This window comes from Plectrocnemia conspersa, unplaced genomic scaffold (assembly GCF_051122295.1).
Source record: "Plectrocnemia conspersa isolate PC_06_02 unplaced genomic scaffold, ASM5112229v1 ptg000001l, whole genome shotgun sequence".
Lineage (NCBI taxonomy): Eukaryota > Metazoa > Arthropoda > Insecta > Trichoptera > Polycentropodidae > Plectrocnemia > Plectrocnemia conspersa.
The window spans coordinates 6528380-6553204 of NW_028277165.1; the positions used below are offsets into that span (position 1 = coordinate 6528380).

Below are 24825 nucleotides of genomic sequence, written 5' to 3' on the forward strand. Positions count from 1 at the left end.
AAAGTAAAAATGTTTTATAACATATTTATCAACTAAAAGAAATACTCATACATAATTTTACACACAGTTGCTAAAAATACTATTTTAATTTTATTCTAAAATCAATTCTTAAGCTTATGGGGGCCAAAATAGATTTTTTATGGCCAAAACTGGTCGGCGTTGAAGTGGCGTTGGCGTGACGGTCTTTCTCTCTCCACTGGCAGCCCTCCTGGCGTGCGGACGCATCTTCTCGTGTTCGCCTCTATTTACAATGTAAACAACTGTAACCGTCAATAAATATACTACTGCAGCGGCTCAATCTGTGTCTCATTGCCACCCGCCATCATCACAACCCCTAAAAGCTCTTTAACTGCTACATAGCGCATACATATGACGCGTTTACTTCGCGATATTAGCTTTACACGTTTGATATCTATTTCATAAATTACCTAAAGTTTGATCAGAAGCATTTAAAAATGGTACGAAAAAAGACAATGTACGACTAGTCAAATTTACATTGCAATTCCAATTTCAACAATCATATTAGCTTAAATATTGTGAGTGGTCTCCATCGACACGCGCAGACAAATGCCAAGATTAGCTTAACGACACTAGAGTACGTTGAAAAGAGCGCAACCGGAGCAGACCATCATTTGACACGCTGAATTGTCACTCGTTAAACCCCTGTAACTACTAAGAAAAAATATTATTTGAGCAGAAAGGATTGCACTTGATAATTGCGCAATTTAATAGAGCACCACAGTTAAACACTAATTATTATCATTCTGTTGTAAAAAATAATGCAAAACACTACGGCATCCAGCGACGAAATAAACCACTGTGGCGACAGGTAACAATAAGGTTACAATTCCCGTACGATATATAAATAGACGGGACAGTCGCACGATTACATTACGAGACTCAACTACTGGCTCCGCTCACGCCCTCGCCGCTTTCGCCGACTACCTGCCGCAGCCCCGACCATGTGACGCCATCGTCAGCCACCGTCGCCGCTGACAGTCGCCGCCGCCGACCACGCGGCCCAGGAAGCACCCGGCGCCGTCACGCACCCGTAGGGCTACGCCACTGCGACACCGAGCTCCATCACGACAACCCCCAAACTGGTGATAACCCGACGTGAGCACGAGCTCCAGCACCAGACGACCCGACCCCCACACCACCATTGTCATTCACCATCCCTTCATTATCGACCCTCGGAATGTGTCCACTTTGCAAATTGCACTTATTTCGTTGGTCGAATAACAAGCATCACAATTAATCAACTGATCACCGTGCCTTTGTGATTCGCCGGAGACATCAAGAACCTACCATATAAAATACCTGACACTTAATCACAACACCAGATCGGGAAGAAAGAAAGAGAGATAGAGACGATTGTCAGAATTTCATATATTTTATTTCATTTATTTAAAAAATGTTCCGGCCCCTGGTTATTTTTATTGGTTGGTCCTCCCCGCATGAGCACACGACATACACTCCCTAGACTGCTTACTGGCAAGACGAGAATATCTCAGATTCCTCAGACACGGTCCTGCGACACGAGACAAGACCTAAGTGAACCATTCCAAGGACGTCGCTTCTCCACCAGCGCTCGGACTACAAATATTTTTCATCTCGGCAATATTTCATTTTTACTAAACATTTTACGAATTAATTGAATAAATTGCTACCAGCTTTCCGGCGCTTATTTTGTTTGCAAAGTCACACCCCTTCAGCACCAAAACTCAAAAATATAATCTTAAAAAACACAAAATAAGACAGAAGCTTATGAACTCAAATCACAACTGTTGTTACATGAAATGTGTAATTTTTATCATATAATAAAACTGTAGCGCATGTAAGTTCTGATGGCTATTTAATAAAACAACATTTTTTTGGAGAGCTGGCGGGGACGCTGCGTGCTAATCCTTTGCCACGGCGAGAGAGAGAGAGAGAGAGAGAGAGAGAGAGAGAGAGAGAGAGAGAGAGAGAGAGAGAGAGAGAGAGAGAGAGAGAGAGAGAGAGAGAGAGAGAGAGAGAGAGAGAGAGAAAGAGACTGAATGTTGCCAGTTGTTAAAAACACCCGCTTCTCAAGTTGAGCGCTGGTGTGGCAGCACTGAGAACTGTCAAAACGCCGCCACAAAACAATATATAAGCGTGCATAAATATTTAAAATCGTATAAAATATTCACTGCTCACAATGCTTCAAGATTTGTGCGAGTCCATTGGATCTTTGGGGGAAGAGGAGAGGCGAGGGGGAGGCAAAAGTTGGCCGATCAGTGATCGTTTTTTAATATTTCCATTTTATTAAGATTCATATTATGTCATTTATTAGCATGGATTTTCCTGGCCAAATTCAAGTAGGTTCCTGTTTAGAATCCACGTCAAAAGCAATAAAATCGTGCTGTCGCAGTAGAAACGCTTGGTTATGTAGCATTCACATTAAGACTTTTATAACAATATTACGACTTACAATAATTGAGAATCGAATGAAGCATATCTGACTTCATCATATTTTTTTGACTTCTGAAAAGAGATAATTGTTTTTTGCGCTCTTCTATTAGTCAAAATTTAGTTTAGATATGTTTCATTCGATTCTTATTTATTATGAACGCTAGAAAACTAAAATTTATAATTTCTTAAATGAAAATATCATTACATATCGGTGAAGTCAGCAATGCGTGTAGGGCTGGATATATTAATATTTTCTTTATAAACTTATTATAAAAATGCTGGGATTTATATAAGTGTATTAAAATCTGTATGATTTTAGCTAGTCTTCTAAAATAAACAAAAAAGAAATACACTTTTTCTAAAAAATACATTTATTTAGAAAAATAAATTTACTATAAAAAAATAATTAACATAAATAATACTTCCTGATAGTCCTCCTATTCTATCTTGAAAGACAATTTGGGATAACAATTCCCATACATTTTATATATAATATTGAAACTTATGTATAGTATTTATTGATGATACTTAATTTTATTATATTATAAAATAAAATATCACAACATATAATTTAAATATGACAACAATATAAGCTTAATTTTTTCTAATAATTTTACATAATTAATTAGTAAATTTCTTCTTAATACTGTGTCGTTTTCGCCTTGGTTTCCGGCAAATCGGAATTTCTCCATTCCACGACCCTTCTTCGCATACTAAAGAGGGCTGAAACGATTCGTCGAAGGCATCATTTACATTATCTTCAATGCACGTGATGCTACAAGTAGATCCTTCAGGAAATCCAGTCGGTGGAGCTGATCCAGAAGAAGTATCACAATTCAAACGACCGAACTTTGGTACCAGCGGCGATTCACACCAAGTACGGCCTACTTTTGACTGACCTGTAACATATGTAATGAATATTAAGTTCTAGGAATTTGTCTGTATTTTTTTATGTTTTTTGAAGTCTTCAATTAATGTAAACTTTATTAAGGACTATGCAATTTATGAAACGAAACGAAAAATAAGTTTTTTTAAACCATATTCAAAGAAGTCTTGGTTTATTCACTCATATTCACTATGTGGGATTAAAAATAATTGTTTTTATCACTCTAAATATGTGATAATCATTAGGTGTTTATTCAAACGAATTAGAAGGCTTTGATTGACTCTCTACTTTTTAGTCCCATTCTACCGTTATTAATTGGTAAATCCAATAGTACAGCAAATGTACTTTTCGACACAGCAGATTCACTAAAAATAGCCCTCAAGCGCTGAAGTCTTTAATTTTATAAGAATAAGATAATTGCTCTTTATCAACTAACTTTGTCTCTTAGCAAATTATTGAAGCAAACTAAATGACTTTCTTAACAACGGTAAACATGTCAAGCTTCCTCTTGCCATAACAAAATTGCAGAGCTCTGTGAACAAATTTATTTCCAATGTTTGAATCTAGTACTACATGTTTTAAAATACATCTTTGAGTACTTAAAGAATGATTTCATCATATGATATTTATTTTTTTATTGAACTAAATTTTTTATCCAAAATTTAGCCATTGAAGCTAGAGAATATGGTATGTGCTGTGGTGTGAGCTTGTGCATTATCATTTTAAAGTAGCAAGTGTCATTTTGTATAGCTCATCAGCGATATTTGGCAGACATTTTTGTATTTATTAATTGGCAGTAATTGTATGTAATTATTGCATTCGCTATAACTACAAGCTCAATAATAAAGCTTTAAAGAGTACTTTAGCAAAAGGTATGTCATAGCTCTCGATAATCAAGTTTTAAAATGCATTAACAGCTAGACAAGTTTGTTTCAATGCAAAACCATTGTACCGTATGTATGGGTAAGATTCATCTCTTAATTGATAGTACTAGATTAATTAATAATTGACAGTTTCTGAATATCTTATGACTTTTAAAACACCTGCACATGAAGGAGGATCGGACGTCCATTCTAAATCATCTCCACATTTTATCTTCTTGGGTCCGTTCAAAACCATAAGTAAGTTGGAAGTGTTACATTTGAAACGGCACATGGTACCCCAAGCTCCGTCCTTTGGACAGAACGTTATGACATTCGGTGATGTTTGCAGTTTTTCACATCTTCGCACAATAACGTTCATACGATATTGACACAAGTGTCGTTTCTGAAATGATAGTTAAAGATAAACATTAAAAAGTAACGCTTGTATAAAGATTCCACTCAACTGTATTGCCGTCCATTAATGCACCGACAATCACATGTGTTCCTTCTCTTAACAAGTTTCCAATGTTTGGTCCATACAGTCCTTTAAAATGTACTCTTTCTGGTGCAGGATTTCCACTGCAATCAACCAATTGAGGAGGGTCCAGTATGACTCTTTCTAATCCTTTAGCTGCTATTACCGTACGTTCAGATGGACACCGTAAACATAATCGTGGCTTATGAACTTCTGGATGATATTTTGGTTTATAAACTATAAAAAAATCAATAGCAATATATAATGGATAAGATTAATCTATAAAGTATAACTCTTACCTGATACGTCGTTGTATTTCAAAGTTCTTATCGGTTTTTTCGGTTTGACTTGATTAATTTCTTCCCTTCGTATGTCATTCGTATAGTAAGAATTTTTATACTTCTTGTTAATATCGATCATGCTCATAGGAGCTGTTGTAGTGGTAATGGAGCCATCTTTCGATCTGTATCGTCTCCATGTTATGTAAGGTCTAGTTTCATTTTTATAAAATTCTGCGGGGTGTTCTTTAGCTGTGTACAGTTTCTGTTCCGGCGCTTTTATTACGACTGGAACGTTGTGACTGTAGAGCGATCTACGGTCATATCTACTTCTTCTTCTCGTAGTATGTTGTCTCGGAGAATATTGAACGCCGTCGTTTTGATAATTTGATGGTAAGTTTACAAATGTTTCGAGAGATTTGTTCTGATCGTTGCGTATGCTCGTTATTCGCAGTCTGTAAAAAAATTTAAACTCATTCAGAAGGAAAATATATGTGAGTAGTAAAGTATAGATATATGATGTAGTAAGTTTTAATTTTTTTGAAGAATGATTAATTGACATAATTACCATAATACCAGTAAGAGCACTTAGTGTCTTATATCATATAAACATGCGTACAATATATTTCATCACAATCAAATCTAATTTGAATTACCGGAATAGTATAAAATAAAAGATTTTAGTAATTTCTTGCTAGTTTGAGAAAGTCGAAGGACCAGCGAAATAATATTTAGCTTATTGGTGTTATATTTATTATTATATTTTTCTTCATTGTCCATTACAAATATTGTAATGGCAAAAAATCCTTGGGCAAAGACGAGTGAGAAACTTCTTATACTACTGGTTTCTGTACTGCGCGGACGCGGTGGTGAGCCTATGTATAATGTTACGTAGAAGCCAAAATAAGGAGTTGAGATACAAGTATTTTGCTGGTTATTTGACTCTCGATAAAACGTCCTTCATGCGTAAGTTAAGGTTGTATACGTAAGAAAGATTTTTCTTCAATGGGAGAAGTTAAAAAGCTAGTCTGTATACTAATAATTGTGGATTGAATCCACTGTGCTTAAAATTTTGCTTCATACATTTGATGTTACTCTAAGTATACTATTCTCATTGAATCAATCATTATTAATTCTGTGTTTAATTTATACGGCTCTCGAATTTCTTGATTCTATAGAAAATAGCTGTATGTAGTTTTTGATAAACATACATATTCAGACCAAGAGAAAGTAATGTAATTTTAAAAGTGTCTTTTAATCGATACAATTATGGCAAATGAAGGAAGATGCAATAAATAAACCACTACTTGTAGAAAGATCCAGTAAATACATAAGCAAAACTAGACGATGTCGAATAAGCATTTACAAAACCTATCTAGATTGTAAACTGTATGAAATTAATTGAGAGGTATTGATGTATCAGAACAATATGCTTTTTAATTTATTCACAGCGAAATATTTTGCATTAAGAGAATCATAAATCAAATAATGTCCAACATCCTGTTAAGAAGATTGCTTGTTGACCAAGATTTTTTATAGAAATTAATATGTTTGAATAAGATTCTACATTTATTATTTAATTTATTTAGATTAAAAAAAGTAATTACGTTTGGCGAATGATTCAATAAAATAGTTGATTATCTTGAATTGAAGTTGACATTTTAAATTTACAGTTACTCGTCTACTCATGATATTTACCAAAAGGAACAAATTATGACATCAGCTACGTTACATGTTTACTTCCTATAAATAAATGCGGTTAATGAGCAAAATTTTTATTAAGCATTAGCAACACATTGTGCGTAAATTGATCCCGACACACCCGTCACACAAACTGATAAATTTACGCTAGTTTTAAATTGCACACAGTTAAAAAATATAAGGTCACGTCTAGAGTTATGAGATGGGGCACCTCCTAGAAAAATTATCGCTGGTCGTTACACGCACAAAATGAGATTTTTAATAGCAGTCATCGTACCATTTGTGGTTCGTTCATTAAGTGTTCAATTACTATCGATTTAGCTTTTCAATTTTATTGTGTTTTAAATTGAGATTTATACACATGAAGCGATTCGCACTAACAACTACAATAAAATCAACGCAGAAGAATAGATTTGATGGACCATTATAATAACTTCCAGACAATTGTGTGTGAAGGCAATAACTTCACGTTATCAAATTTGGTTTGTCTTTGATGAGTCATAAAATTAAATTTGACGACTTTTGGGTCAATCTATCAAGTTAAAAGTTTTATGCATTGGATTTAATAAAGATTACACGATTCAAGTAGATAGTATTTTGTTGTTTACCAACGACACACCTATAAACATGACATGAAATTAAATGAAGTATGTTAAAAACTAACCTTGAACCAATAGATGTTTTTTTCATCAGCAGCATAATTTTCTTTTGTAGGATATATTATAGAAATAAAGTGCAAATCACAGCTGAGATTTTTTTCCTATTTAATTAGATTATTATACCTTAGGTAATTTCTAATATATGTATATTTATGATTTATATTTTTATTCAGAAGTAAATAATTGCTTTTATAAGACACATTTATAACTCTAAATTGAAGTCATTTTTATTATAAGGAAAGCTCTTCAATTTTGTCTTAGAATATCAAAAATAGATTATGTAAAACCTCAAATCTCAAGGCATTAACAATTATTTTTAGAAAATTTTGGTTTAATAATCTTTAATACTATATTAATACGCATGTGATCGATAAATAAATTTCTTTTCAGTCAATATTTCACAGATGTCATATCTGAGCGGACATCCAATAGACAGTTTAAAAGCACATACATTTTAAAATGTGATGATCAGTGCCAAATATATACCGGTAATGTAAACTCAGTGTACATGCAAAAATATGTAAAATATAATAGCGTTTTTAATTTAAAATAACACAAATATTAATACGAAATAAACATTATAATAATAGTGAAAGTCGAAATAATTTAACAATTATCTAAAACATTAAACATCGCAATTATTCGGTATAAACGCAGAAATAAAACGTACCACATATTCATTAATAAAAGTTGAAAACCTCTTAACATTTGACTCTATTTTTAAATTAATACTTTATCGTTTTTTTCTATCTTCCGCTGTGAGGCGTGAGCCCAATGCGTTACAACAGGATAAGTAAATTATGTATAAAGAATTCCTACTTGTTAGTATTAACCGTATGTTTTTTTAGTAATAATGCATTTTTATATATAAAAAAATGAGTCTGATGCGGGGACCTGAACCCGTGCCCTCTGAGTAATAGTAATAGTCTAGATCTTACGGGCTACGCTATTCCGACCTTAATGCTTTTCATCAATGTGTTTCACAGATCAGTCTAGGTCTTACAGAGTACTATATTTCGACCTTTATTAATGATTTTTTTTTTTTTTTTTATTATATTTATATATTTTAATTATATAACATAAAATAAAATATGAACTTTTAATTTGACATATTTATAGAGATATTCACATTATAAAACATGGTGAACATCACAATAGAGAATATTTTAATCAATATCAAATACTATGTTGCCGCCCTAAAACACTGCATTGGTCAGACGACAGAGAACCGAATGAAATGTTGGACTTCTCGAAATTCTCAAGGGTATATTCGCCCGAACATCACCGTACTGAGTCACCTTTATTAAGAATAAACTTCATTCAAGAACTTATCTAAAACACCACTTTGCTTCCGACTTGAAATATACGTGATTATGATATTAGAAGCCGGATGCTGCAGCAACAGCTGCTTCCCATTTTGACCTTCCGCTCCGATGATCAAGACCATTTGAAGGCTTCGTGGCGTGGTTTTAATTAATAATTACATATACTTTAGGGCAAATTAAAAATAATTTATATACATATATATTTTTTAAGATAGGCCAAGTTTAGGTTATGTTAACTTATTAGTATTTATTCACATATACGATGCTAGTATTACATAAATAAAAACTTTGCATTTTAACTTCTCTGTAAAAGAAAAAAAATACGTTTTCCGGGTCGCCAAATTTTGGCTTGGAATATATTGTCTGTATGTAAATATCTACTATATAGTAAGCATAATGTATGCCAGTAGCGACTGTAAGCATAATAACTTTCAAGTATTTAGAGTTAAAAATACTTGGCAAACATTTTTTTCAGTACTCACATGAAGATTTCATTCGTACGCTAAGATGTTATTTTAGAATTTTTTTCATAGTGTATGTATTTTTTGATGCTTCTTGAATTTCAAGAAAATAGTCATAGCGCATGCTTGAGGTCATTTACCGAAGTGCCACAAATCAAGGCAGTTTCACGCATTGGACAAAACAAAAAACATCTATAACAGAAACGTACGAATAAATTATCACAATAAAGACTTGGTGTGTTTGAGTAGGAACAATGACGCTAAATCAAAATCCGTTTATAGTTGTACGTTTGCAATAATTGGTCTCGGTATTAAAATGGTAAACGAGCGTGATGATATAATATAATGTTTATTTGTCATATGATACCATAATAGCAATGTTAAAAAATGAATGAGTGGCACGTGTTATAAATTTAATATTTGTTTTGAGATTAATTGATTAGAAATTGATAAGATTGGAATTTAATCATTTTATTGACCGTGGTCATAGTTAAAAAATCAAGGTTTTGATGATAAGGATTATACAATAATGTATTTCGAAATTAATCATAAATATTATTTCTCAAATTTTTATAATATGAAATATATTTTTTTCATGTACTTTAAAATTCGTCACTAAATCTATAATAGTCTTTTGACAAAAACAAAGCTTAAATATATTTTCATAAACGCACAAGAAGTAAAAATATGAATATACTTGCAATTAAATATATTTAGAATTCACCAGTGGAAATAGGAATAGATTATGAACACTATAAATGGCATAATAGCCTTTAGCTATTGTATAATACCAACTTCACAGTGAATACTACACTTTTGACAGTGAAGACCTCACGTACTGTATAAATTATAAATTAACTTTCAATCCTTATTTTTATTATATTCCTGAATATATTGAGCCATTTATAGATGTTATGTTATCTACAAAACGACACGTTTAAATATTACGTATCATTATCTAAATTTTGCATTATTTTTTATCTTATCTGTTAACACCCATGACCTAGTAAAACGTGAAAGTAACGTAAATAAACATTATGATACAAAGTATAAAATAAATATGGATAACTTTAATATGCTAATGTGATTAAGAGTTCTGGAATATGAGGGCTGAAGATGAACAATATGTGGATTTAAGTATGATAATTAATTTTACAAACATACTATATATCCATTATACCTACAAATTATTATTATTGTGGTTAAAATTTAAGGGAAAAACTTAAACCTTTTAAAATATGAAAAATATAATACACAACAATGGATTAAGTGCAAATTTAAGTATATTTGGCTAAAGTTGTAACTGTATTCTTAAGCCCCTAAAGCAGTATGTGCTTTGGAATTTCGTGCTTATATTCTAATTTAAAGTAGATTTTATCGTAGTCTTCGATACATGAGATTAATGGACTAGTTCTATGGTATTTTTTGTTAAGAAAATGACAATTTTTATATAGATTTATTGAATTAATTATAGTTTAGGAAAAAACTAATTACTGGTGTTACTCCACACCTAGCAAGCATATGTTAAAATGGGTCTGATTAGTTGTTTGTATATCAAGATTTAAGTTTTTGCAGTAAGCGCGTTCTTTTTATTCAAATTTGGTCAGATGGCCGCAATAGCAGCAAGCCCTATAAAATGAAATTACAAAATGTTTTATATAATATTTTTTTTTAGTCCAGGTGCCCAGGTATTTAACGCTAGATTTCCAGTCTACGTTTTTGCCCGGTTTACTTTGGAGAGGCGGTGGTAAAGTTTGTTTATGTTTTGTAAATATTATAGATTCTGCTCAATTTTAATTTTCCACCTTTTAATTTTTCAAAAAAATTCTGTATTTTATTCGCAATTGATTTAAGACCGTTAAAATAATTGCATTGTTAGCGTACACAGATAAGCATGCATTTTTTAAATTTGAGTTATTGTTCGTATATAAGAGAAACACTCTGAGCTAACCTCTCTGAGGAATTTTAGCTGAAATTTTTGGCGGTATCAAGGTTTCATTATTTAGAGAACAACATAGCTTTTATTTTTTAGCTATGAGCGTATTAAGTGTAGCAGATAGTTAGGGGTTTTTATATTTTTGTAGTTTGTGAATATAACCCTCATGCCATACTGTGTCAAAAGCTTTTTCTATATCTAACATTAAAAGACCTGTACCATTTTTCAAAATAAAATTTTCGCATATATGCTTTGTCGAACTATGTCGAACTAAGTTTTAACCCAAGCTGAACTGTTCGTTTATAATTTTACTACCCAAAGTTTTTTTCAAACGCGATAAGATATTTAAAAAAATAATCGTAGAAAATTTAGAAAAAATATTTAAAAAGGGTTAATAATGAATATTACAGAAAAGTGTTCAATTTATATGTAATTTAATCTGTTTAGGGATTTTTTATTCTTCAAGTTTTTAATGACAATTAAAATTTACTATGAGCTAACTTTACAAATTGAATCGATATCTATAATTGTTGTTTATATTTTTTCTTTATTGATTTAGAGACATTTTTGTTAATTTTAGAAAATTTAAAATTATAAAGTGCGTTCACTAACAGCTCTGCATTTTCTTGATCTGTATTAGTTATGAAATATCTATGTTTTAACGGTGTAATTTGTGCGAATTAGTTTTTGAGTGCTTTATTTATTTTATATAATGAATTATCTGGTGATTTTAGCTTTTTAAGTTTACGCCACTACAATTTGTTTCTAATGATATCTTATAATTGCGGAGATTTAATTTTTGTCACTGCTTTATATATTTATTAATTTAATAATTTATGCAGTAAGTTAAATATCATTATGTATATATTTCTATCCGATATTATTGGGAGAAGCAGCTAGAACAGTTTTTAATAAAGATGACTTTTTATAAATAAAGATGCATTTATTAAAAAAATAAAATTATTCTCCATCTCTTTCTAGAGACGGAGAATATAAAATAATGATACTTTCAAGTGCAATATTAGCTATAATGGAATCTATTGTAAATGGCGTAAATAACGCAAGAATATATCGCTTTAAAAGATAACTAACCATTCTCCATACAAGCTAAGAAATCCATTATTGCCGGATTAACGCAAAACTAGACACATGCCCCTAACGCACAGCTATAATATTATAATAATATAATACATCATAACCATTCCCCAACCCTCAACACCAATGAGTGATTTAGGAGTTGGGGAAGAGAGGGAAACGTTAATATATTATAATTTCCCCGATCATATAATATATTAGTCGAAACGATGCCGTCGAAAAATCAGTCTCATTTGGGAATTTTACTTAGAGTACTACATCGATTCAGACTTAAGAGTTCAACCCTGAACTCGAATCCAGCGGAGCTTACATAAACCGACACAGACGATCTTTGAGACGACTTGAAGAATTTGTAGTTTTCTACAAATATTTTTTTCTCTAGATATAATAATAAATAATGTAGCATTATATCAAATAATGTGTAACACAAACCTCGAAATAAGATCAATGTAATGATTGAGAATCTGTGTCATTGTCACGCTTTTTTCAACCTACAAAAATAAGTGATCAATATGTATACACACCTCGCGTGTCATGCTAAACTACTATAACACTATTTGGCGCCACAGCTAGCGCCGGGTGCAGTCAATATTTGCACGTGAATCGAATCAATCTGCATTGCGATTATATATTAGACGTTTTCAATTGTGCAATAAACGATGCAATATCGGTATCAGTGTCATAACCTTTTGGCTGTGTGTGTGCAAGCGTGGGACACAATTCGATGATATCACTATCTCGCTAATGGAATGATGATATCACATGTGACGCAGCGAAGATGCATTGTTTTTGAAGAGTAACTACGACATAGATTTTGAGAGTGAACGCTTTATTATTATGGTTAAAAGACAATTTAAGCTGAAAACCACTATTCATCTTCATTGTGCTTTGTTACAGTTATGTTATAGAAGCGTTTTCAAAATGATGGGTTAAAATTAAGGTTGGACTCATATTTTTTTCACGTTGATACTACTATCTGTGAATATAAATTGTCAATTATTAGACAACTTTGATGCGTAGTTTGTGTTTGACAGTATTGCAACGCATTCTTTCACGTTTTGCGAATTGTCAATTATGTAAATAATGTACAAAGAATTTGCCATTAATATGCCGTTAAAAATATATTCAAATGCAGTGAAATAGTGCAATTTTTAGAGAAGGATTAAGGATTTATGAATAGTACAAATGTTTCTAAGAGAGCCACGAAGATAACGAATATGTCAAGAGAGGTTTGCGGTCTAACACACAAAAGTATAGGTGCTTAGTAATGGTTGAAGCACTATTATCTAATTTTACGAAGAAGCTGATGTTCATGCAAAGCAATTTTGAAACGAGTAGTAGCAAAAAATGTTGTATGATTTACCATTGGTATAAGTCGGTGACTAACACCCGAAAACTAATAATTCTGTTCATCACAGTAGATTATATTATCTGAAATTTTCCGGATTTCACGGATGAATCACGTGATAAATAATCAAAATAAAATTGAGCTGTCATACACATTGGAAAATATTGGTTGTAAGCTGTAATAATAGTCTATAAGTAATAAAATATATATCACTTATTTACAGAATGGTGTCCCACTACTGTTGATTGTGTACACATTGTTTTATCCTATTGATCTTAAGACTGCCACGTTTATTAAGGACGGCTTGGTGCAGTCCGTAGCGTCTCAGACTAGTAACTCTGAGGTTGCGGGTTCGAGCCCCGGTAGCACGACTCATAAAAAACTAGTCCCAGCTATAGTGATATCTATTAATTATAATTTATATTACATATAATAATTTAAAATTAATAATATAGATGTCACCGATTTTAGTAGTATGTCTGGTTGACTTACCCAGTTGTTACAGATATACCCTGTTGTAACGCATTGGGCTTACGTATGTCAGTTTACAACGGAAGATTTTAAAAATAAATAAATATAAGTTGCAACATGACATCAAAACAAATGTGCAATTGGCACAATGGAAACGCCACGAAAATCGAAGACAAATAAAGTACGCCAAGTTTGATCAAATGCTAAGGTTTCCTTCATTATTATTTTTAGATTTTAATGGTATAGTCCAATACAAACTTACTTTTAAGTATAATTTTGCTGTTTTATGCTGTTTGCCTAAGGTAAACCGAAAAAATACTAGGATTGAGGAAAAATCTTACTACTAATTCGGCGATGTATTTTGCCTTTATTTAGAAATTTAATATTTTAAATAAAAATTTAATTTAAATCATTAAAATTTTGGTACTTAGTATTATAAAAAGTATTTATTTAAATATATTTATGACGTTTTGATATGTTATAGGAAATATAAAAGGGTTGCTTAATTTCATTGAATTGAGAAACACTGTGTTTCAGTGAATATGTTAAGGATTGATTGCGTTATACATTATTTGTTGTATTATAATATATGTGGTAAACTTGTTTTTAGCAATAATCTATAAAAAATAAATGATCTCTAGAAAATAAAAAAATATGTTTTTAAAAATTATATAGATTTTTCAATAGAATTTTGATTAAAATTTCCGTTAATTTATATAAGATTATTACGAATATAATTTAATTTAAATAATTATTTTAATAAAATAATTTTCTAAAAAAACTAAGGAATTTATGTAATTAAAAACTGTACCAATAAATAATTACGCGTCACACGTAGTAGTAAAAATTGACAATAAAAAAACAGGTTATAAAAAAATTAATTTGAGAGTTTCTGTACTAACTTTTGATCTATTTAATTAAATTTTAACTCTAATTTAAAGCACTAATCACAGCTTTAAATATATTAAATGTGCACTATAAGCTATACAATTAAATAATAATTATATATAAAAAATAATTTCTTTAAAATTGAGTTAGTAGAAAAAAAATAATATACTATATTTTATTATCAAAATATATATTAGGGCTATCTTATCTTTGTGGCAAATTATTACTATAAAAACAGCGTCAGAATTACGATTTAATTAATATAACATATTTATATATTTTTGTATATTTTCGGGGTGTAAGTTATTTTTAGCTTTGTTTGAGTAAATTTTTGATACCTACTGATAAAATTGATTAAAGTGCGATAATAAATTAAAAACAGCGCTGTCGCGACCACCCACAATCGTTACGTCGAAATTAAAAGCTTCGATAATAGGGTCATAAAAGTAAATAAATTGTAACTTTTGGGTTACGTTTGGGTAATATTTGAAGCTATTAATATAATAAATAGTATAAAGTTTATAAATCTATTTAATATTACGTATAAACATATAATTTACAATTGAGTACATAAATATATATCTAAAAATTATTTTCCCTCTTTTATAGTACCAGAACATTATCCAAAGTGCGAAACCAGTTCTTGGTCTTGATATCCTTATATTTTTTTACATACCAATTATAAAAGTTATAATTAGCATAACCCATTAGCGACACAAATATATAATAATGAATGTCCCATAAACACTAGCAAGTGCTAGAATTAATGCACACATGACTAATAATCATGTCTTAATAATTAACACACGCTCTTGCGAATTCATAAATTGTGTCAAGAAGATCATCTCTGGATTATATTAATGCGATTTTATGATCAAACAGGATGTGTAGGACACTAATTTAGAATTTTATTAAATATAAATAGCTTTGATTGATTGTCGATCACGGAAGCCTTAAACGAAGAGTGACGAAAGTCAAATGTTAAATATTTGCGAATGACGTTGATTAAAAGTGATGAATGTAATAGTGACTGGTGTCATTTTGAGTGACAAAAAAAAAATCGCGCACCGAACTAAATAATTTTAGAATTAAAATGTATTATTTACCTATTAGGATCGACGCTGCGATAACTACCGTGTGTTCCTGAAATACAATAAAATAATCATTAAATAAATATCGCTTTACATATTTTAATATATAACTGAGGTGCTTAATGTGTTAATCGTATTTTTCTTGGACAGATTGAGCGTAATGTAGCATGGCGAATATTTCTGTATTTCTGTTAATATTCGCTTTGAAGAATTTCACGCAAAAACACCCTATCAAATCTTCCAATGGTGTCGATCCGCAAATTTTCCGTTTTGGAAGTGTGCCATTTCGTGGGCAGAAGAATCTTGACGATGACCGCTTTTGTGACAGCGGAAAAAATAGTTGACCTTACCTGATAAAATATGTGCAAAACAGGGAAATATATGCCAAAATTTATAGCCACAATAAAACGCTCCTTGCTAATCGAATTTTCTGACACGCTTTGTAAGTTTGCGATTTTGATTGTCACTTTTGCGATTTTATGGTGTTTGTGTTACGGTAACTGAATTGGTAAATTAAACTGAAGTTAATTCGAAGCGAAAGGAATGCGCATAAATACCGACAAAGTATTGAACAGAATCAGGAATTTGGCACAAAAATATGTTACGTTTATATATCAATAGGTGCATAACTTAGTTGGAATGGTATTAAGCCAAATACAACACATGACTAAGAACAGATTAATCAGTATATCATTGTTATGAATTATAGTTACGCATCATACGTAGCAGAATAAAATAAATACAACACTACAATAAAAAGATGGAGCATTTATCATATAACATAAATTATATTGAAGAAAAGCTAGGAATTCATTTCTAAATTTGCAAAAAATATTCTGACAATATTGATTACATAAAAAAATAATTAAAATATCTCTCTACTTATTAATTTATTACCGATTGGTCATTTTTATAATATATATATAACCCATAATATTTGTGACAAAATAAGTCACAAAAGTTTTTTAATAGAGTTAAAAAAAATTAATTGATTTATGTCTCTTGGATACAAATCAATGTTTCAATGCAGAAAAACCACAGATCTTACTTATTTTAACAACGGAAGAAGTTGGTGGAATACGGTGCGAACAGGTACCGAAGCCGCAAATTACACAATCAATAGAATAACAACGTTGTCAATTTTTACTGATATGTAATTAACCTATACCGTAATACACCCATACCTCGCTTTACGGCCTAGATACGTTCCACGAAACTTGGCCGCTAAGCGAAAAGCCGTATAACGAAGCAATTATTCTAATACAAATTCATACAAATTCAATATGATCGGTTCCATATTTGTTAAAAATGTAACATGGTTTATCATTTAAAATGAATTTTATCTTTTTATTTCATTTAAATCAAAAATACATACATAACAAGTACATACATTTGTACATAAAATAATAACAGACTCTAAAAACCAACAATAATCCATAAACAAAAATGAAACAACTTCATGTTACATTAAATATGTGTATGAATACATACATATTTTTTTTAAAAATGGCTTTAATCTGAAGACATGAAAGAAATGGTAACCTTCAGATCACTGTCGTTCTCATTTTTCGCTGGTAAGGATGGGCCTGCCTTAAAAAAATTGCCCAACGATGTTTGTCTTGCCTTTTTGTCTCTTTCGTTCTTCAGTGATTAATAACAGCTAATGGCTGAGTTAATTCCTCGAGAAACTTTAGCACTACGTTCGACGTCAGGATCGTTTTCAAGGAAGATGTGTATTCCTTGTTCGAAATAGGAAAAATCTTTTGACAATTTTTTTGATGTTAGCTGTTTGAATACAACAGGCTCTGTCTCTTCATCAAATGCCGGTTCTGCTTGCAATTGAATGAGTTCCTTATATGAAAGGGGTTCCCTATCAGCTTCAAGTAGATCAAGCACATCACGTTCGTTCAAACCTTCAAAGCCGAGATCGTGTGCTAGATCCAAAATGTTTTGCCTAATTTCAGGAAGGCAATTAACTTCCGCATCAGTACTTTTTACACATTCTGGCCATATTTTTTTCCAAACATGGTTCATTGTTGTTAATTTTAATTCCTTCCATGATTCACTGATGCTGTCAACAGCATCCTTGATGTTATAGTTTTTCCAAAATGTTTTAATTGAAGATTTACCATCGGTTTCCCTTATAAGTTGTCGGAAAGTTCGGCGTAGGTAATATGCCTTAAAAGTGGCTATTGCACCCTGATCCATTGGTTGGATCAGAGCTGTTGTATTTTTCGAAAGGTACTCAATCATGACATCTTCAGATAGTTCGGATAAATTAGTAGGATGCCCTGGTGCATTATCCAAAATTAGCAAAGCCTTGTTGCTTAAGTTATTGTCTCGCAAATATTTTTTCACTTCTGTGCAAAAGTGATTTTTGAATCAATCCTCTAAAGTAGCTTTAGTCATCCAAGCTTTCTTGTTGGATCTCCATATGACGGGTAATTGATTTTTATTTAGTCCTTTAAGAGGCCTTGGATTTTTGGACAAATATATTAAAAGTGGTTTTAGCTTAAAATCACCCGCGGCATTTGCACCAAGTGGCAAAGTTAATCGTTCTTTAGACACCTTATAACCAGGCGCAGATTTTTCGGTTTTTGAAATGTACGTGCAATAAGGCATTCGCTTCCAATAAAGCCCTGTTTCGTCTACGTTCAACACTTGTTCAGGTTTATGATCACCTCTTTCAATAATTCCCTTTAAAATGTTGGGATATTTCTTAGATGCGGCCTCATCGGCGCTAGCTGCTTCACCTTTTATTTTAAAATTATGCAAATTATATCTATTTTTAAATTTTTTAAAAAATCGACATCGAAAAAAAGTTTTTTTGCCGTTATAGCGAAACATTTTAGGCCGTATATCGAAAACGTGCCTTAATTGAAAAGGGCCGTTATAGCGAAAGGCCGTATAAAGAGCGGCCCTATAGCGAGGTATCTACAAACACAATTGCTAAATTTAAATTTATTTATTATTTCACTCATAGCTAACTGAATGTGTTACATATATATATAAATTTTATTGAGCATTTATCTGAGAGTATTGCTATACACATTTATAGACTTTTTATAGCTTTATTTATGTTGTTTACATTCTTAAAATAGTTCCTATAGTCTATGGTTTTACTCGATTCGTTTCGAATAAGCGAAAGTTGCAATTCCGTGCAATTTATATTATTTATTGCGAATTTATTATAAATTATATTTTATGAATATTTATAACAACAACATGGAGTATGTAATCGACACTGGCCTAGGCATTGATTAATTAACAAAAAAAATAGCATCGTCCGTCTGGCTTATGGCAAATGGTACTTTGCGAATATGTTAATTGTACTTTAAGGACATGACTTTGTAATTAATTATGGCGCCTTTGACGTCCAACAAACGCACCGAGATCACATTTTTTATATTGTAATTACACCAATAGAGTTTACTATATAAAACGATCATAAATCTAGATATGAATCGAGAACAAGCATTTAGAATTTAAAATGGTTAATGGATCAGGGTTGCTGACACGGAAATAACTTCTGATGATTATTTAACAAATATTTTATTTTAAATATATGATAATCTTGAGAGTTAATCGTCTAACTGATATTTAATTGATTTATCAATTATTATTGTAGTCACGTAATTTTATATGAGTCGTAATTTTAAGTAAAACGTGTTTAACTCATACACAATTTATGCCATGCTTTCAATAATAATATATATGATAGTTTTAGTTATTTTCATGTTAAAAATTTTAAGTATGTGGGTTGATAGCTGTGATGACTTAATTTCAGTGACTTAGTATTCAGAACTGCTCAGTTGGCGTCTTTAGAAATTTATTTAGAGAATAATTGAGTCCATAAATGGATACATAATGAGGAAAGAAGTGTATAACATTGCAGAAACGATGAATAATCGTTCTATAAAATTATAATAAATAGATGTAATTACGACTATATTCGCACCGACTAAACGGTTCTTAATAATACAACTTTTTAATGGCAGGTGTATTCAAGCTTATAAGTTATTAAGTTGCGATTTTCATTCATCATCTCTATTTCAGTATAATAATATAATAAAATGACACATTACAAGCGATAGTGACACACAGATATTTTTTTACTAACATTGAAAATGATTAGAAAATTATGAATCAGGTCATAATGCGTTTTGTAAGTGCATTTTTCAACACACGTTTAGTATCATATCAGCACTCCCAGCTTTGTAACGACCACTAATCTTATGATAATGAATCCTTCTCATGATTTTATATGGCGCTATTATAGTAATATAAAATGTGCATGCAACAAACTATAAATGTTGAGTATTTAACCAAACTCAAAATAAATAAGTTAATTGTATAGCAAAAGGTTTTTTTCAGACTGAAGTCCACACGCAATTTTATATTATATTATAGTATCTTCGTAGCAAAAACCTTGTTGGGTAGTCTCATCATTTATTTATGGAACAATATCCATAGTATGTATAAAAATAATTATAAAACTTGATTATTAAATAGTTTTATTTTTTATAAAAAAAATAAGCTTACACTTGAATTTCAAGGTACGACTGATTTAGTGCAAAGTTTAAAATATCGATGAGTTAATAAGATCATATGGATGAGAGATGAGATAATACACTTTATCTTTTTTCACACAATAAAAATCTCAATGTAAACAGCATGCACTTTATGCTTTTATAATTTTTTCTCGTATTCAAAGGTGAAGTGGTTTTATCATTGGCAATGATTATGCCGTTTAAAAATGTCCATGTTAGGATTTAAATTAATAAATAAATTATAAATACATTTTTCAAAGGATCAGTATTAATTTAAATATAGTTATAAATAAAAATTACATCATACCGAGCAACTCAATTTTTGACATTTATTAAAATAATAAGATATTTGACAATAATTATCGATTTTAAGAAATACTCAAATTTAATCTTTAACTACATTTTTATGATTAATTTTGATACATTAGAGTTAAGTTTATGTTCCAAATTTTAATTAAAAACCTTTTTGGTTTGTGAAAAAAAATTAGGATATTAAAGTGTTTTTTTATTCAAAATATTTATTAATGTAAGTATTTTTGTTTGGTTGATCATTGAATAACCTAATTTATATGTAAAATTGGGCGTTAACTTTCAGTTGGTTAATATATTTTTGCAGTTAAAAATACCCTAATATTGGTATAAAATAAATACCTTTAAATGTTTGTTATTGTACAAATACTTATTAACTATTAAGTAGTTAAAAAAAATGCTTTCATTGTTCAATAAACTAATTTATTGCTGAAATCAGGCGTTAGTATTCAGTTGGTAATATTTTTTGGCAGTAAAAAGTGATAAAAAATTGGTATAAAAATGTTTCTGAAAAATTTGAGTATTTGTTATTGTGGTGCAATTACTGGTAAGTATTTTTTTGTTATAGTAAATTTAATCCTTAACCCTTTGAGGAGTATCGCCGTACATGTACGGCGGTCGATCTTTCACTGTTTTGAGGTAATTCAGATAGTTATATATTTACACATAATATAATTGTTATATATTTAAATTTTTGTAAACTTCTGTATTGATATAAATAAATCCACAAAAGCCGAATAATATATAATAAATATTTTAAATAAATAAATTTACGAAATTTAATAATAGAAAAGTGTTAATTAGTAAAACTTACTAATACAAAAAGGTAGTAAGACTAATCAAAGCAATATAACTTTGAGAATCTCTGATTTTTTTTATTATTTACTATAAATGAAATATCCAATAATAATAAATAAATATCTAAAATAATTAAGGAAAAATATGTAAAATTAACTCACTACCAGTTACTAACAAATTAATTGTTTATTAATTAACGCACTACTCAAAGGGTTAAATAACCAGATTTATATAGGTATATGTAAAAATAGCCATTGATTTTCAGTTGACTAATATTTTTTTGAAGTTAAGATTAAGGTATAAAATAAATGCGATTTTTTTAAATGTTATTTTAGTGATGCAATTAGTTATTTACTAGTAACTTTTTTGTTTTAATCGATTTTACCGCTAAATAAACTAATTTTTTAATGAAATTAATAAGTAAAATTAGACATTGATACTTTTTAATTAACATTTTTTTGAAGTTAAAATTATAAAAAAAAATATTGTGAAAAATTTCGCTATAATATTTTTTTTCACTAAATTATTGTTATTGTGGTGATGCAATTAATCATTTACTGATGATATTATCTTTATTATAGTCGATTTTATAATTGAATAACCAAATTTATATGCAAAATTAGGTGTTGGCTTATATTTTTTGCAGTTAATAGTGAAATAAAACTGGTTTAAAAGAAATGTTTTTGAAATAAAACTGGTTTAAAAGAAATAACTAATAGAATCAAAGAAATTTGCTTTGATTCTATTAGTTATTATCAGTTATTAAATTTTATAATTAAATAGCCTAATTTATATGTAAGTATAATTTTTTTAAATGTCTTATTTTGGGAATGCAATTAGTTATTTACCAGTACGTATTTTTTTTTTTTTGAAATAATCGATTTTATCACATAATAACCTGACTTATTTGTTAAATTAAGCGTTGATTTTCAGTTGGGTCATACATTAATATATAATAGTTAGAAGAAATTTATCTATTTAACCTGACAGACGTAAGCCCAATGCGTTACAACGTGGTAAATTTGTACCAACCGATTAAGCCAATCAGATATAATGAATAACTACAAGTATCGGTGACATCTAAATTCATAATTACAAATTATTATGTGTAATATAATCTATAACCGGGATGTTTTTAATAATAGCGCGTTTTTTAAATAAAAATTCGAGTGATGCTGCCGGGGCTCGAACCCATAACCTCAGATTTATTAGTCTGAGATGTTACGGACTACGCTATTCCGTCCCTAACAATAAAAAAAAGAATGCAAAACATTTTATTATAATATTTTTTTTGGTGATGCAATTAGTTATTTACTGGTAATAGTTTTTGTTATATGATTAGTATAAAAATTAATACAAAATTCCAGTATATATTTTTTAAATGTTTGCTATTGTACTAGTAAGTATTTTTTTGTTAATATTGATTTCATCATTGAATAAAGTGATTCATCTGTAAAATTAAGCATTGATTTTAAGTATGCTAGTATTTTTGATAATCAAAGTGATTTATAGGTAAAATTAAGCGTTGGATTTGCAGTAACATTTTTAGAAATTAAAAGAAAATAAATAAATTGTTTTTTTTTTTAGGTTTTCTTGAAAGTTTTGCAGCGCTTTATTACTGAAATTAAATATACAATGCAAAGTTATAATGCAAGTTATTCAATTATATAAATGGAATTGAATAACATAATTGCGGTTTTTTAAAGTAATCTTAAAAAACAATTTTAATATGAATACCCAAATAAAACATGAATTTTCATATTTTTTTGCAAATATAATATTTTTTAATTTAATTGAATTGATCTGTTCATACAAATTATGTTTATAAGTATTTTTATTTGATACAAATTTTGAGTTTTAGTATTTTAAATCCTCTTACTTATTTTCAATAAGTACGATTCTATACTATTAATAAAAGACTATGTGATTATTATTATTTACAGCACTCATAAAGTCAACAATCTACTAATTTTTTCATATGAATATGATATATTGTTTCTATATAGACGGCACGTGGATCTGTTTTGCAAATATATAATACATAAAATGCTTCGTGCAAATATTTAATTTTACACTGATAACTAAAATATGCGTAAATAACTGTTATTAATATAAAAGGTGTAAAATGTATATATAACATAAATCGATCTAATATAATGTTTACGACTGTAGATATTAACACATATATTTAATTAAATTAATATTTACAAATCTATATAAATTATAAAAGGATTAAATAATCTACAACAAGGAAAACTTGCTGATGATAATAAACGATTTATATGTAGTTTTATTGAAGATAAAGTAAAGAATATATTATTTTTAAGTATGCATTATGCATTGTTTGTCTTGTGGATTGTTTATAATTGTATTGACTTAAAGAAACGAGAGTATTTCTTATTTTGAAACGCTTGCGCGAAATATTTATGTTGAAACCTTTTAATGAACACTTGGCATTGGTTTAAGAAACGCACTTACTAGAGATTGACGTTCGATTGTTTTATTAAGTGCCAGGTGAGACATTTCATTGAAATATATTTTTGGCAAGTATCCTTTATAAATATAAATATACAAATATGATTTACCTGAAATATATATTAGCAGTGACGCAAATATTACAATTTTGCTCATCTCGATCGCTGAGAACTTTTAATAATTATGTCAATAATAAGAATCACTGGTATATTGTTTTAAAATATAGTTGAAGAAAACTAGGGATCACTACACACGACGAACGTCAAATGTCCTGGGAAGTCGGACTAAAACTAATAACGAGTGTTGCTGTAACGAATCTCGCCGCGAAAATAAATCTCTCATGCAAATCCCACCCGTAGGCATTGCTTATTTATGAACACAAAAGCAAATACGGGAAAACGCAATAGACACAAAATCGTGTCCAGGATGATCAAATAAATAAATAATAGTTCTTAACTTGTATTACAAGTGTGAAAATAGGGTTGTACATAAATATAATAAAATAACAATGCTTATCATATATTTATTAATATAAATATAAATGTAGAAATGAAAGGTCAAGGTGAATATTTTTGGCATTCCTTAATATGTAAATTCGCGTTATGACTGCATTTTAAAGTAATGCAGTAAAACCCACGTATTAAGAAACAGCCTTATTTTCATATTAATTAGCATCATTAGTGTATGCATATATTCTTAAAAAGAAACTATCAAAAATGCAACAATATTTTTACTCGGATTTATTTTTAAACCTATGCTATAAAAACTAAACATAAAGCTAAT

At 29.8% G+C, this 24825-nt stretch overlaps 1 protein-coding gene across 1 annotated transcript; it reads right to left on the minus strand.

Annotated features, from left to right (window-relative positions):
* Positions 1-2838: 2838 nt before the first annotated feature.
* On the minus strand, positions 2839-24373 carry LOC148238568 (uncharacterized). The gene is made up of 6 exons (XM_088185931.1): positions 24153-24373; positions 15926-15962; positions 4957-5390; positions 4647-4894; positions 4363-4585; positions 2839-3332 (listed from the first exon to the last, which is right to left on the minus strand). Exons 1-6 carry the CDS (start codon positions 24196-24198, stop codon positions 3055-3057), a joined length of 1266 nt encoding a protein of 421 aa, XP_088042057.1. The 5' UTR covers positions 24199-24373; the 3' UTR covers positions 2839-3054.
* Positions 24374-24825: the final 452 nt, after the last annotated feature.